This window comes from Centrocercus urophasianus, unplaced genomic scaffold (assembly GCF_019232065.1).
Source record: "Centrocercus urophasianus isolate 14NV4802_14NV808 unplaced genomic scaffold, USGS_Curo_1.0 seq_30, whole genome shotgun sequence".
Classification (NCBI taxonomy): domain Eukaryota; kingdom Metazoa; phylum Chordata; class Aves; order Galliformes; family Phasianidae; genus Centrocercus; species Centrocercus urophasianus.
In genome coordinates this window covers 11,594,827-11,611,097 of record NW_024884867.1, presented here as the reverse complement: position 1 = coordinate 11,611,097, position 16,271 = coordinate 11,594,827, and the positions used below count along the sequence as shown (strand labels likewise).

Below are 16,271 nucleotides of genomic sequence, written 5' to 3'. Positions count from 1 at the left end.
GCCGCTGCGGTGCGCGGCACTGCGCAGAGGGCCCCGGGGAAACTCCGTGCTCCCCAGCGCCCTTCCCGGGGGGGCAGGGAGGAAGGGTTGGGGTTGGGTTTTTGCTTTTTGTTGGGTTTGTTTTGTTTGTTTGCGGCGTTTTTGTTGGATTTCTTTCTTCTTCTTTTTTTTTTTTTTTTTTTTTTTTTTCCCCCCCCCCCCCCCTCTGGAAGGGGGGGGGGCCCCCCCCCCCCCCCCCCGGGGGGGTGGGGTAGAAAGGAGGGGAGTGAGGGGCGGGCGGGGGGGCTCGTGGTGGGAGGCTGCCGCGGCGGCTGCTGCCGCATTGGTGTCTCCCCTATGGACGAAAACAGCCCTCTGTCTCCCAAGGCAAATGCTTTCAGTATCGCCTCTCTGATTTCAGTCGCCGCCGCCGCCGAGCACGCAGGGAAGGGAGCGCTGGAGGAGCGCAGCGGCGGCCGCAGCGCGCCCGCCCGCCCCGCCGCCCGCCCGCAGAAGATGCACTTCAGCACCGTCACCAGGGACATGGAAGGTGAGCGCGGGGCGGCGGGGCCGCGACCCTCCGCCATCGCCTTTCGGGGCTTTCCGCGCGCCGCGGCCGGGCCGGGCACCTGGGGCCGCTCGGCGGTGCCACGGGCCCGCAACTTTCGACGCTCCCCGCTTAGTCGGGACGAGGTCCTCAAATCCCGGTCGGAGAGCCGGGCTCGGTTCGCGCCCCCTCGTCCTCGCGGCTCCCCGAAGCGCTGCAGCATCCCCCGACGGCCGCGGCCGTGCCCGGGGCGGCGGCGGGCCTGGGCTCGGCCCTCGCCGGCTCCGAGACGGCCGTCGCGCCCGGGGGCTCCGTCGGAAATAACCCGAGAGATTCCCCGAACCCTCCGGGTGCCTTCCAGGATCGGGCAGGGCTCGCGGCAGCCTCCCGCACCCCGGCCAACCGTCACGCTCCGTGAGGCCCGCTCGGGAACGGCGGCCGAGGGCTGCGCTCCCGGGGCCGTGCGAGGCTTCTCGGTGCCTTCGGGCTCCTCCGCTCGGGTCCCCTCCGGCCTCCTCGGGGGGGAACAGACGCAAAGCGGAGCCGCTGCCCCCGGCAGCCACGGCTCCGCGGCTCCTGAGCCAGGGACGTTACCTGCAGCACCGTCGCTACACGGAAATAAGAACCGGTTTCTTTCTTTGGGTTTTTCCTCCTCCTTTTGTTTATGGAGGATTTTTTGTTTTGTTTTGTTTTGTTTATTTTATTTTTGAGGGGTGCCGGGAGGTTTTTTGTCCCGATTCGCTTGCGGCGAAGGAGGCCTTCAGCAAAGATAACGCGGGCTCTTGGCAGATGTCTCGGGTTTGCGAAGAAACAGAATAGAAAGGAGAAGAGAAGGGGGAAACGCGGCGCCGAGGCGGCAGCAGCGGGAGCGGCGAATTCTCCGCCTGCCCCGGGGGGAGCGGGGCTGGGGCCGAGCGGAGCGGAAAGGGGGAGGGCCCCGCTGGGCCGGGCGCGGAGGCGGAGGGCACCCCGCGGAGCGGCGCGGAGCCGGAGGGAAAGCGGGAGCCGGAGCGGAGCCCTGACCGCCTGTTTTTGGAATGATTTCAGCTATCTCCAGCCCCTGGCTCACCCAGCTGTCCCATTTTTGCGATGTTGCAGCTTTCACGGCCAACAGCCTGAGCAGCCTGAACGCCTCCGGGGGGTACCACCTCTCCCCCTCCCCGGGGGACCCGTACGGACAGCATGAACCGCCGCACTACGAGCCCTGCACGGCTCAGCAGCACCCGCACCCGCCGCCCCAGCCGCAGCACGGTTACCCCTTCGGCGGGGCGGCGGCGGCCGGGGCCAACCCGCCGCCTCCGGGCCCCGAACCGCCCGACGGCGCCGGGGGAGCCGCCGCGGGGCCCGCCGCCGTCTCGGGCTGCTCCGCGGGGACGGCCGCCGCGGCCAAGGCGCCGGTGAAGAAGAATCCGAAAGTGGCCAACGTGAGCGTGCAGCTGGAGATGAAGGCGCTGTGGGACGAGTTCAACCAGCTGGGCACGGAGATGATCGTCACCAAGGCCGGCAGGTCAGTGCGGAGGGACGCCCGGGAGGCTCGGCCCGGAGCCCCTTCGATTCGCGAGACGCTGGGGGGAGCGGGGCTCTGTCGGGGCGGCTGGCACAGGGCTGCCGGCGGTCCATCTTCGCCTTTCTCCCGGTACGAAACGCGCGGGCGGCCCCGGCCCGAAGGCTCCGTGTGCGGCGGGCAGCGCCGGGCCGCGCTGTGCGGAGCGAGGAAAAAAAAAGAACGGCCGCGGTACCTTTAACTGAAACATTTCCAGTACGGGCGGATCTTTTCCTTTCGGCGGGGACTGCAAACAGCCCCCGGTTCTGGCGGTGTAAAGCCTCGAAGCGTCCTCCAGGACGAGCGCGTTTCCCGAGGATCGAATGACGAGCGCGGCTCTGCCGGCAGCTCTGCTCCGGAGCCGGGAACAAAGGCCTCGGCCTCGTTCGAAACGGGCAAAACGCGGGGAGAGGAGAAATCCCGATGCTGATCGGGAATCGCCTCAGTTCTTTGCGATCTCCGGGCAGAGCTGCGGGCCGCCTCCTGCGACGTCCCGGCGGGGGGCGGCAGGGAAGCCGGGGTGGCTGCGATGAGCCCCGGGAGCGGCTTCAAAACGGCCGCGCGTTTCTGCTCTCCCCGCGGCGATTTTGGATAGTAAAGACGCGAAAATGTAAATAGATTCTCATGTGCGCGGTCGCACATTTCAAAAACATTTTCTAAGTGACTCCACTCGAGCCTCCCCGCGCCCGGCGAGGAGCAGCTCCGGGCCGGCGGCACCCGGCGGCATTCCGTGCGGCTCCCGGGCCCGGCGCTGCTTTCCGCGGTGAAAGGGCCGCTACGGTGGGACCCCCCGCGCTGCTTTCCTCGGTCGCCGAGGACAGCCAAAGGATTGCGAGTAGGCGACTCCAAAAGGGCCCCTAAAAAAAAAAAAAAAAAAAAAAACCCGGGCTTTCCTCCTCCTCTTCGTTTATTTGATGACAATGACAAATCTTCAGACGGGAGGGGGCGGGCCGGCTAAAAATAGCATAAACGGGGGTAAAATCAGCAGGACGAGGCGCGGGGACGGCGCTGTGAAGTGCGCTCTGTGCAGTGCCTCGGGGCCGGCCCCGCTGTTTGTCTAGGTGGCTCTTATCGACTCGGGTTGTTTGTTTTAAAAACTTCGTTTTAAAACAAGAAACACCGGAACCGGAGCTAATGGGGGCTTTTACACTTTTAAAAATAATAACAGAGGGAACTGCTGGAAATGGCCTCCGGAGTTCTCACAGCGGTACGCGGAAGGGGACGCGGTTCGCGGCGCTGCTCGGTGCGGGCCGAAGGATCGGCGGGGTCGGGTGCGGAGCTCGGGGGCACACAGCCCTCCTGCAACCTAAACGGCCCCGGGAGGCGCCCGGCAGCGCAGATTTGTGCCGTGAAAACGAGCGGGAGAGAACCCTTCGTAGCCGGCTTGGATCGGGGCGTTTTTTTTCAGGAGGTGTTCGGAGTTTGGTTTTTCAACGGCTGCAAATCTTTTCCCCGAAACGCCGCCCGCTGTCGCTCTCCCGGATTCTTATCCGGGGAGAAAATGCATCCAGCAGAACGGCAGCCGTGCGAGCCCTGCCCCGGCGGCGCATCTTCGGCGCGTCCCGAAATCAATGCGGGCCGGGCCGGACCACGGTGCGAGGGACGCGGGGGCCGCCCCGGCCCCTTCCGTTGCTGCCCTTAGAGCAGCACCCGCGGACTCGGCTCAGCCGCGTCCGCGGAGCTCCACGCGGAGATGCGCGGCGGGAGCAGCTCGGGGCCTCCCCGCACCGTCCCGGAGCGTCCGGTTCCTCCCGCTCTCCGTTCTCCCCGCAGAGATGCGGACCGGGACCGGCGGGGCAGCGGAGGAGGGCCGAACCGGGAAGGGGCTCGCGGGGAGATTCCGATTATCCTCTCATCCCTGCCGGCCAGAGGGTTTCGTTCGCCCCTCTGGGCTGGAGACTTTCCCTTTGGCCCCAGGGATCGCGCCGCCGTTTTAAGTGCTGCCGTAAAACTGCTCGATTTTGGAGGGGCAGAAGCTCATTTCCCTGGGAAATGTGTTGGCCCGGTCCCTGTCCCGGCTCGGCTCTGCATCAGTCTCGAGTCAGTTCACTTGAAAATGTGGTGAAACAGCGGGAGAAAATTATTGTGTCTCCCCTTGCCAAGTGGAGGTGGTGGTTCTCGTTGGCCCCTGAGCGTTTTAGGGTGTTCGGCACAATCTGGACGGGACTTATTCCTCTAGATGCCACCGGGGATACGACAGCCCCACCCCGAATGCGAGCGGTACCCGGGGAACCCGTGGGGCAGCCCGAGGGGAAGGGCCGGGGGGCACTGCGGGGCGCCTGCACTCCGGGCCGACCTCTCGGGACTCCCTGCGGCCCCGAGTTCAGCTTTTTTCTCTCTGTGGCAGGCGCATGTTCCCCACCTTCCAGGTGAAGATATTCGGCATGGACCCCATGGCTGACTACATGCTCCTCATGGATTTCGTCCCTGTAGACGACAAGCGCTACCGGTAAGTAACCCCCCCCCTCCCCAGCCCCGTTATAACGAGTTCTGTGCTGGCAGCGGTGTTCCCCCCTCCTCGCTTTGGGCACAGCGCCCGGGCACGGCCGGGCCGGAGGGCGCAGCTCCCCGCCTGCTCAGTCCGGAGCCCCGCCTGCCGCTCCCCGTGCGCAGCGGGAAGCGCTCGGCTGCCCCCAGAAATCCCCCCGAGGCTCCCGCAGTGCCCGGGGCAGGCAGCGGCTGTCCGAGCCCCGGCCCTGCCCGTGTTTCCAGCGGCGGCACCGGAAGGCCTCGCCGAGCGGCACGGGCAGCGGTGTGGCAGCCCCTGGAAGGCGCAGTTACACGTTTGGCTTCAACTCGGGACGCCGAGCAGGCAGTGCACGCAGGGACCGCAGGGTCCGATATATAAATATTTGGACAGATATCCAAATTCTCAGGGCGTCCTAGAAATGTTTGCTTGTCAAGGGAAGTGGGATATATAACATCCAATTGAGTATATCTTTAAAAAGTAATGTTTCTGCTGAGCCCAATGGTGTCTAATTCCCCCTGTGCAAACACGGGCTGTAAAGTAAACACGCGGATAGAAGATTGGTTTCTCTGTTTTAACCGTTACCGTTGAATGCGGACTTTGAAAGAACGAAGCAGGGTGGCAGAGCTCCGCACCCACTGCTAAACCCGCACCCACGGCTCGGCTCGCGGCTCACAGCGCTGCCGTTCCCCCTCCTCTGGGAGCTGCGGCCGCCCCGTGCCACGCAGCGGCCGCGCGTCGCCCCGTCCCGCACGGCGCTCCCCCCACCATCCGCACACGCCATCAGATGCCGTTTCTCCCCCCGCAATGAGTGCGGCGTCGCTCCCCGCGGTTCGGCGGGCCGGGGGCTGCGGGCGGGAGCCAGGGGGGCCGCGGGGCTCGGAGCTGCGGCTGACGGCCCCCCCCCTCGCCCCCAGGTATGCCTTCCACAGCTCCTCCTGGCTTGTGGCCGGCAAGGCCGACCCCGCCACGCCCGGCAGGGTGCACTACCACCCGGACTCTCCAGCCAAAGGGGCGCAGTGGATGAAGCAGATCGTCTCCTTCGATAAGCTCAAGCTGACCAACAACCTGCTGGACGATAACGGCCATGTAAGCGCTCCGAGGGGAGGGGACGAGCCCTGGACGTCTCCGCGCCGCGGGTCTCTCCACCCGCAGCGCCGGGGCCGGGCAGGCGGCGGGGCCGGGGCCGCGTTCGCCTCTCTGGAAGCTCCGCCTGGATCAGTTATTGTCTCCTTGCTCGTTTTATCATTCAGATCATTTTGAACTCCATGCACAGATACCAGCCGCGCTTTCACGTGGTCTACGTGGACCCCCGGAAAGACAGCGAGAAATACGCGGAGGAGAACTTCAAAACCTTCGTCTTCGAGGAGACGCGCTTCACGGCCGTGACCGCCTACCAGAACCACCGGGTGAGGCGGGGGCACCGGGGGTGGGGCGGGAGGGACCTCATTGCGTGCACGAACCGAGCCGCGGCTGCACGGAGCGAAGCGTCACGCACGCTTTGTTTGGAGAGACGCGCGAGCTCCCGCCTCGGACGCAGTCACACGCCTGACACCAACCCGGCCCGCCCCTCACCGGGCAGCAGCCCTGCCATCGCCCGCTCGCATCAGGCAGCGCGGAGCGGCAGTCCGAGCCGCGCCGGGACGTCGTGGCGGAGCTCAGCTCCGTGTCCCCGTGCCACCAGCGGGGTCGGGCTGCGCCTTTAAGGGCCGCCGAGATCCGCCCGGCTGGCATTTGCCTGACGGCTCCGGACAGCTGCTCCTTCTCTCCCGCGTTCTATCAGTTTGACCTCTAAGGCTGGAACTGTCACTGAGGGGCTTAGAGTTTGTTTTTCAATCCATTCCGGAAACTCACAATCTCATTATCCGTGGACTTGCTTAAATATAGAGAACGTCCCGCCTTCTCCCCGGCGAATTAAATAAATACATAAGTATGATTTATCCAGCGATTTGGCTTAGCTGCTCCGCTGGTGACCCACACGACGTGGCACTTTCTTACCGGTGCGCTCACGCCTCCCGAGCCTGGAGCCCACGCTGGGCAGCCCGGCCCGCGGGCCCTCGTGGAGGGCGCCCTCCGCTCAGCCCACCCGTTGTCCTCCAGCACCTCCCGCTTCTCCCTGCAGATCACGCAGTTGAAGATCGCCAGCAACCCTTTCGCCAAGGGATTCAGAGACTGTGACCCCGAGGACTGGTGAGGCCGCAGCACGGAGCCCCGCTCCGAGCGCACAGCGTGCGGCAGCGCCGGGTGCTGGCCCGGCTCCGTCCGCTCGGCCCGCGTCACTTCTCCCCTTCTCCCTCCAGGCCCAGGAACCACCGGCCCGGGGCCCTCCCTCTCATGAGCGCTTTCGCCAGATCCCGAAACCCGGTGTCGTCCCCCGCGCACCAGAACGGCACGGAGAAAGGTGAGCGGCGCGTTGCGGGCGGGATACGCGGCCGCGCGCTCGGAGCTCGGCGCCGCCGCCGGCCGTTCGAAGCGTCGCGCTCCGCTCTTCGGCCGGGCCCGCCCAGCTCCCACCCGCTCAGCGCCGCTCCGGCGGCAGCAGCCCTCCCGCCGAGTCCCGCAGCTCCCGGCCCCCCGCCCCGTTCCCGCCCGCGTCCCGCACTGCCGGGCTCGGCGCCGCGGAACGAAGGCCGGTCAGTCCGTGCCACGTTACACCTTCGGGGCGCGCGGCGGCTCGGCGCTACGCGAGGCCCCGTCCCCTCCCCGCCCCCCGTCCCGTTCCCCCGCCGCGGTCCCCGGCCGCTCCTCGCCGCTCTGACGCGGTGCTCCCGCAGATGCCGCCGACGGCCGCCGGGACTACGAGCGGGACGCGGCGGGCGGCGCGGCGCTGCAGGCCGAGGCGGCGCACCAACAGCTCATGTCGCGCGTGCTCAGCCCCGCGCTGCCGGGCGGCGCCGGCGGCCTCGTGCCCCTGAGCGGCGGCGGCCGGCCGAGCCCGCCGCATCACGAACTGCGCCTGGAGCCCGCCGCCTCGGAGCCGCTGCACCACCACCCGTACAAGTACCCGCCGGCCGCCGCCTACGACCACTACCTAGGGGCGAAGAGCCGGCCCGCGCCCTACCCGCTCCCCGGCATCCGCGGGCACGGCTACCACCACCACCACCATCACCACCACCACCACCACGTCAACGCGGCCGCCAACGTGTACTCCCCGCCCGCCCCGCCCGCCAACTACGACTACGGGCCGCGGTAACGCGCCCTCGACGCGAGCGACCGGCGCGTGCCGTAACCGTTAGCCGTCCTCTCTTTCCCCTCCCCCAATCCCTTCCCGCCTTTCCCTCTCTCCCGCCTCGCGAGCGAGCCGATTGGTCAGCTCGATCGGATCGACGTCCGGACCGGCCAATCCCGAGCCGCCGGGCTGCGAAGGAGCGGCGGGCCGCTGTCTGCCCCGCAGCCGCGCTTTGATAAACGGAGCCACGTGCTGCTATCGCCCCGCTCCCGGCGGGAGTTCGGCGTGTGAAACGTGGGGCTCCGGGAAGAGGGCGGGAGGACGGGGAGCGGTGAGTGAGGGAGCGGGCACCGAGCCCCGGGCGGCGGCTGGGGGCCGGGAGCGGCGCCGTCCGCTCCGGGGTTCCAGCGGTAGAGGAGGAAGGGGGGGATGGGCGCTGCGGGTCGCGGCCTCGTGCTGCTGTGCTGCGGGGAGGGGAAGGGTGGGCGGCGGTGGGGCTGATGGCGGCGGCGGGGCCGGAGGCCGCGTGGTGTCGGCGCTGCCGGGCCGTTCGGGCGCAGCCGCGTTTTGCGGAGCTGCGACGAGAAGCCCGGCCGGGAGCACCGCCACGTGCGGCTCCTCGACGGCACGGAAACCGAGACTGAGATTTAAAACGGTGAGGGGACGAGGGAGCGAATGGCCGCGGGGCTCAGGCTCTCGCAGCCATAACGTGTGAGCCGCCCCCGCGTCCTTCCCTGCGCTTCTGGGGCCGTGTTCCACCTCCCGCCCCCCCCCCCCAGCGCCTCTTAGGGGCGCTTCCCCAGAATGCCCCTCTGCTATGCGGCCGCCCCGAGCGGCGGCAGTCCCAAAGCGCCCATCTGCACCTCCCTGCTCGCTGCAGCTTCCCTCTTAAAGCTGGTAAGTACTCCTGGTTTTTGTCCTTAAACTTCTCCTCGGTTTTTCCTTAATTGTCGAGGAGATGAGCCTGTCTGTCACACTTACCAGCGGTGTGTTTTGAATAGCTGGCTTGTATTTCTTGTCAGAAGGTTGCCGATTGTCAGTCCTTTTGTGTTCAGAGAAGGTATTGAGCAGCTCTGCCGTGTTGGTATACAGTATTATAAATGCGTTCCTGATTCTCCCGCTATGAAAAGAAGAGGGGTCATTATTATTTTTTTCTTTTTTTTGGAGTCCTCTGTTCACGTTTGTGCATTTTCACTTCAAACTGCTACTGTTTACCGGTGTCTTCTAGAGTATGACCCTGTGCTGTGCGGGTGGCAGTGTTAGCAGCAGCGCTTGTTCTGTCTCTGGCAGCTGGCACTGGGCTCACAAAACGTTTTGGAAGGGTGTGAGGAGGGGTGCAGGCTGACGGGGACATGTCATGTATTCTTTTTTCTGTTATAAAAATATATCTGGATCCACGAAAAAGAGTTGTGCAAGAAATATGTATTTTTTTTGACATTTGCAGTGAATTGTGAGATTCTTTGTGTCTGACAAAACCATAATTGATGTTCTCAGCAAGGCTGATGTAAAATAGCTTTGTGCTTAGCTCTCTGATGTGCTCTGTCGCTTTGCCACTGTTGTGTCACAGTTCTCAGATATGAATTGCTATCTGTAAATGGATTAGTGCCAAAGCTTTGGTCAAACCTTTAATGAAGTTGTTATATTTATTATTTCTTTCAAAGATTATACAAACATTTTTTTTCTTGATAGTTGCAACGTGAGGGAAAAATGAAGATAACCAAAGAATCGTATCTGCAAATAGTGTAGATAATTGTAGATATATGTAGATAATCGTGTTACATTTAAATTGGAAAGACATCAGACAATGACATTTATAAATGTTTTTCCTCTTCTTTCCCTCTCTTTCTTTTCTTTGTTTGGTTACTTCTGTATGCCCATCAGTTTGTCTGCGCCAAAGTTGAAGCCTCCCCTGCAAGAGGTGGCTGTTAAATAAGGAGGGATGCTCCACTGGAGCTCCAGGAGTTGTTTACCCCGAGCAAACAGTGGGGCTTCATAGGTGGCTGCCCCCTCCATTTTGTCTCCCCGGTTGCTGGTGGTCTCCCATTATGCAGCAGCTTGCAGGGTTGGGGTCTTACGTTGAAATGAATATGGTACGATTCTATTTATGCTTGTTGGCACCTGTTTTCTTAAAACATACAGAGTGCAGCAGGAGGTGCTGCTGGCTTCTACTGCAGACTGGCCACACGCTTTTTCAAATGCATTTTGATTCCCAAGCAGTGAGAGGACTGAAGGAGTCGACATCAGGACCAAACTGTGCTCCTGCAGAAAGCAACTCGAGGTCCTTGCCTGTCTGTAGGAAGCACAATGTATCTCTTTTAGAGGAATACCACAGGATTTTCACCTGTGGCTGTGGGCTCTGGGCCCCGAGGGTCACCATGCTGTCCTCTGTGCTGTCCTGCAGGCGCAGGGAGTCCTGCTCAGGAACCAGAAGAACATGAAACTGTGTCACGCCGATCATTTTAAGCGTTTAAATGGTTTCCATCCTTTCACTGATGGCTTTTAAACCATCAATTCGCAAGGTTCTTTCCCATGTTAGTATTAGGCTTGCTAGTGGCCCATTTTGCATCGTGTTTTAGCCCTTAAAGCACGCTGCCTGAGGGCTTTCACCAGTATTTCCTCCTTGTGAGATGTCCACGTCTCACTGGATGAGACTTCCAGATGCGAGAGACACAATCGGTTGTATTTCTGTTGCAACAGAAAATTCACTTGCAACGAGCAAACATGAAGAAGTTTGTAGCACAGCACTCGGAGCAGTGGAAATCTTCTTGAAAACTGCACAGAGCTGTAATGTTTTAATTTCATGCTACCTGTCGGCCAGTTAGTCGAGATATAAACGAGGCACGGCTTGTGCGTGATACCTGCGTTGCAGTTTCATTTGAAAAATGACTTTGTGTGGTTTGATTACACGTATGTTTAAACTTCACTCAGTACCTGCTGTCACTGAGACCTGTGGCATGTACCTGAAAGAAACCTGCAGCATTTCCAGACAATGCTTCCACTTACAGTTGCCTCAAGTCACACATAATGCTGTGTATTTAAAAGCTGCTGGTAAAACAGGCTTGAACACTAGGGGTACAAGCATCCTTTGTCTCTCCCAAAGAGCACTAGAGAATAAATTAGCCATGTGGCTCCATTTTCCAGAGGTACAGGCTGAATTTACTGGTTGCTCCAAAGGTCTGAAGAACACATTGCTTGCTGCAGTGGGTAAATAGAGGATTAGGCACTCGCAGGTGAAACAAGGGAGGTCTTTGATCAGTTACCAGGCTTCTGGGAGCTTGTTTTGCTGTTTTTCCACATCCTTTCTGGAGGATCCAGCTAAACTCAGTGTAGGGATAAGAGTGTGAGATGAGACCGAGCTGTACTTTGTGTTCATGAATGCTGTTTACACACTTCATTGTTTTGTTTGTTTGTTTAATTTTTATTTTTCTTTCTGCTTGTGCACGGCCTGGTGATAATCTGGGTGGAATTGAAGGGGGTCAGCAGGAGGCACCTGTCAGCACGGCTGGGCTCTCGGTCATCTCACGTGCCCACGAGCACAGGGTGCATCAATGTCCTTTGTGTGCAGAATGACCTGAGGACTGCAGTAAGAGCAGAAGTCGGATTGCAGCTGCTGGGCTGGGCAGGATGTTGTATTTGCTTTGGTCACTGCTTGCTCTGTACAGCTGCTGAGCCCCGTTGTCCTTTTCTCAGCCTGTTCTGGTGGCTGCGATCCTCCTCCGTGGTCACAGAGAGCAAATATTCACCTGCAGAATTGTCCTCCTGCGCCGTAGGATTTTGGTGGGAGCGGATTCCGTGCCGGTAGCCGGCAGGTCGACGTTTCTGGACCTCCGCCGTGACGTTCCTCCCCGAGTTCCCCCCCGGTTCCCTCTGCTCTGCGGCTCCCCTCCGCGCAGCCGCTGGCCTGGAGGGCGGGGAGCGGCGCCGCGAAGCCCCTGCGCCAGCGCTTGCGGCGGTTTGGCGCGCGGCCGGGCGCTGCTCGGCGTCGGGCATCCCTGCAGCTGGCGGCCGCTGGCCGTGCCCGAAGAGCAAGCTCCCTCCAGAGGGAAGAGCAGCGCATCGCACCGAGCGGATGAACGCCTGGGGAACGAGCCCTTAAGAAAACTTGTGCCCGAGCTTGCGGATACGCAATGGGAGAGAGAAATACAGATCTGGCTTAGGAACCTGAGATGTGAACTTGAAAGCACGTGGGCGCGAATAAGGAAGTGTGGCAACCTGTGGGTTAGTGTGTGCGATAATCGGCCAGCAGTAACTCGGCTGTTGCTGCAAGGCTCTGCTATGAGACGTGCAGCCAAAATAGCATTGCATACCTACCTGCCTGCGTGCTTTTATTAAACATTGGAGTTATTTCCTGTTAGTTATCGTATTTCCCCTGATTAGTAAGATATTTAATTTACAAGAGCAAATTAATTTCACCTGATCCCAGGTGAAAGCAACCATGCCCAGGGACTGCTGCGAATGGCTGTTACCATGAATTCGCCACGTGCTTCTGCCACGTGCTCTCCACTGAAGCAGCAGACACCCACAGTCTGTGAGAATCTCTTTGGTACCTGAGGTTTGCTGAGCTCCACGTGCAGTATTTCATGCTTCATCTTTTGCCCAGTGTGTTGTACAAGCGATCGAGGTGAAAAGCAGGAGCTGGTTTTGAAGGTATCTGTTACCTTGAAAGACGTGGATGTGCCCTCGTGTGCTGTAGTGCAAAATGCTGCTTTTCAGAGGTCTGCCTCCTGTCAGGAAATGCATGGAAAGTCGTGCATGCTTTGCATGTGCTATAAAAAAATGCACTCGCTCCCACCATTAATGGAAATGACCTATTGTGAATTTACCAAAGATACCATAGTTCTATAAATTGGCCGCATGTGTCTGTGTAATATATTTGTTATATAGCATTTCATAGCATTTCTGTTTTATGAAATTCAGCCCTGAATATATCACATATGTTTTGCATATATGTGCAATAGTCGGCCAAGTATATCCAAGTAAAGTATGATGAATGTGTTCTTTCCATATGGGAAATTAAATGTTTTTCCAGATTAAAAAAAAAGTTTATGAAGAGCAGCCTATACAAAATAATTACAATAAATCACTCACTTTTATTCAAGTTAAAATTTAATTTAGAGTTAGTAACAAAGTGATAAAGAACAAAAGCCACAGAAGTCACGTGTAGGACCTAATTCTATAAGGATACAGAGCATTGTAATGGTGAAGAGAAGGTATGCATTCTTAAGGCTCCTGCTGTAAAATCACAGAAACTGGAATACCAGCTTGCAGCTTAAGCTCAGGTCGTGCTTCTGTAGCTGATAAAGGAGAGCTGCTGTCAACTCCGTGAGAGGATGGGCGTTTCATGTTGTTCACCTCACCGAGAAAACAAGTGCCCTGCTCTGCGTGTAGCCAGAGCTTAAGTAGGGGATCTGGTAATTGCTGTTTGAACGTGCTGAGTGGGTGCTGGGCCCTGGGGAAGGAAGGGGTATGTATGGGTTTTTGTAGCTCAATAGACTGCTGTGGGGATAGCTGTGCTAACAGCCCGGGCTGTAGCAGGGGCAGGGCATCGTGCTGCTGCTGCTGAAATGGGTGCTGGCATAAACTTGGAGGAAGTCCCTGGGCCGTGTCTGAATTGGAAAAGGAAGTTAAACATGGAATAAGCATGCGGAGCTTACTGAAGCACACTGAGCGGGGGTCCTCGCACGAAGAGTTGCTTTAGTGGCTGTAACGTGGCTGATGGCTGGGCTCTGCCTCAGTTCTGCCTTCTTTATTCTGCTTGCATAGTGCTCTCATCATCCCTCGCTTCTGGGCAGCTGCTTCCCCTCGCTGCACCCCACCAGGCACTGGTACCCAGTGTGAAAACCTTCCTGTGCTGAACGTCTTAGGGCTAGACAGGACGGTGAGAGGGAGCGCAGCAGTGAGAGGGAGCGCAGCAGCTCTCCTCCTGCTCTGATTTTACTTGAGTGCTGCCTCACGGGTTTATTTCTGCAAACACGAAGTGAGTCTTTCATGCTATTCCCTTTCCTGCTTGTTGTCATCTACTTCAAGCCAGATGGGTCAGCTGATAACGCTGTAGGGACTCAATGTCTCTGTTTAGCATGATGCCAAGCCTGCATGCCATCAAAGTATCTGAGCAAAATGTACCTGAAGAGACAACACTTGCCATGAGCTTTGTGTTAAAAGCAGACTACCTGCTTTTCTGTGAGCATGATGTATTCACCAAGATTTCACATCAGCAATTCTTTCAAGTTAACCAGCAAGACAAATACCACATGTCTGATGTCTGCCATGTTGGAAGTTATTATATAGTTCACCTGCCTCCACCTATGCCAGAACTCGTTCATAGTGAGCAGCATGGTGTGTGCATGGGATGCCAGAGCTGGAGAGCAGGTCTTGCTGAGCATTTCAAGATCCTCCCTGTGTTCCCTGTTCTGGACATAATCAGGATCTATCATCCCCACAGCTGGTAGGAGAGAGATTGTGTCTGTATGGAAAGTGTTTTGGTTTTTTTAATGTTGTGATTTATGCACTCTGAATAAAAACTGAGAACAAATAGCATCCCAGCTGTAATCTCAGTTTGATGTACCATCTTTTTAAATTAGAATTTCTAATTGAAGTAGGCAATTGTCAGAGTAAGTATTTGCATTGCTCTGCTGTAAGGAGTTGGTGCAGCTCTGGGCCGGTGCTGCTGCAGTGCGTGTGGCTGCTTCCAGAGCTCAGCCCTTCTGCTGCTATTGCCACTGGTGTGGGAAGCAGAGCACAAGTTGAGTGTTTGCCTGGGTGAGCACACGCTCCTTTGCAGGTGCCCGTAGTTGTCTGTAGGATTTCCTAATGGTCCAACCCCTTTAAACAAGGATGTGGGCTGGCGACAGCAAGTACTTCTGAAGCTGCTGTACGAGTTCTAAAAGGCAGGCTGTCACTTCACCTCCTGCTCAGTCTGGGTTCTCTTCTCATGTGCTGTCCTTGTCCTGCAGGGCATCTGGCACCTTGCTGGAGGTGCTTGGCTTCAAGGTTCTTCTTTGGAGATCTGAGCTCTTATAAGGGCTGCTTCCATTTGAGTTTCGTGCCCTCTCCCTTTCTCTTCCTCTTATGACACTGAACTGCACATCAAATTCCTATGCGGTAAGTCAGAATAAGGCACTGTACAGTAATGTTGGTATAACATACAGATGTATTCAATTAATTAGGGGAGTGGAATGTTCAAAACTGAGAAATTGTGTTGCCATGTTCCCAACTACGCGGTTTAATAACACATAGCACCAATGTTTTTGTGATGGATTGTGCTGAAGGAAAATAAACCACCGATAGCTGAAACTTAAAATTTACCTCTTCAGACATGAGCACAAAATGTACCGGGGGTGTGAGGACGCCGTTATGGGAAAAAGAAATTGTAATAGGTTGAGTAAATGAAGCTGATATCCTTTAAAAATGAGTAGAGGAGATGTCTCCACCCAAATGAAGCCGTTATGTGTGTTATTTGGTAAGGGGGGCTGGTAATAATGCCAGACATGGCAACAGCTGTGTGCCCAACCAAGGCAGTCGGGACCAAAGGCTGGCGCTGCGTGGTGCGGCCAGGGGATGGGGAGTTTGGCTACTTGCTGTGTTTAATGTGGTATTGTTGGCAAGTCTTACAACAAGTGTGCTTCAGGTCTGCCTCCTTTAGCCAATAGGGCAGCACGTTTTTGTTGTGTTTAGTTTCATACTGTGAGATCCTCAAATGAACTGCCAAAAACCGCTGCAATCTTCATTGTTAGTTTTCTTCACGTTATAAAATAAACCTGCAGTGCACAGATTAAATGGAGCCAGGCCTACTTGTAAAATCACTCTAGCGTGGGGATCCAGGCTGGAATTGCAGACTACTATAAAGAAAAAGCTGTTCTTTATTCCTTACTCGTGCCATCGTTATTATTATTTCTCTTGGTAATACACAGAATAGTTATGCTTAAATATCAAATCTTCTGTCTCAGCACTGCTTTAACATGGGCTAGTGTTAATCCAGGTAGTCATGGACCATGTTTTATGTAACCATCCACACTTTCACACCACAGACACACAGGCCAAAGGGAAGCACATTGATTTAGTGCTGAGTAATCCTTGTTTAATCCCTAGTCCTTTGGTTTGCATCACTACGGTGTCTCCTGCAGTAGTCAGCATTCAATCTTCATTCTTGGCAGACTGAATTAAAGGAAAGATTTATTAATTTTTAAGAAGATGGCTTTGTAGGTGCATCTTAAGTAAGCTCAAAATCAAAGCAGTTCAGAAACCAATATTGTCTTCACTATAATAATCTGCTCCTTCAAATATGATCCCAGCTGAGCTTGCACAGCCTCCCTTCGTGGTCACTCGTGCAATGCATGGCACAGGGCTGACCTCAGCAGCGGTCCTGTTGCAGGCCCTCAGCCTCCTTCCTTTTTTGCTCATATACCATTAATCTCCTCTTCCCTCTCACCGACACCGAAGTCAGCAATGCTTGCTTTATGGCCCAGGTGCTGATAAGAGAAAGGTTTGGGACTGATGGGTTCATTTGCAGAAAATACTGGGGGGTGTCAGAGATCGCCACTCATTGCAGTGGTGATAAATATTCTGT

At 57.5% G+C, this 16,271-nt stretch overlaps 1 protein-coding gene across 1 annotated transcript; it reads left to right on the top strand.

The window, feature by feature from the left end:
* The first annotated feature begins 310 nt into the window (after positions 1–310).
* On the top strand, positions 311–8,021 carry TBX1 (T-box transcription factor 1). The gene is made up of 8 exons (XM_042828927.1): positions 311–529; positions 1,625–2,033; positions 4,417–4,518; positions 5,454–5,625; positions 5,790–5,945; positions 6,659–6,726; positions 6,837–6,937; positions 7,311–8,021. The coding sequence occupies exons 1-8, from the start codon at positions 337–339 to the stop codon at positions 7,727–7,729; spliced, it is 1,620 nt and encodes a 539-aa protein (XP_042684861.1). The 5' UTR covers positions 311–336; the 3' UTR covers positions 7,730–8,021.
* Positions 8,022–16,271: the final 8,250 nt, after the last annotated feature.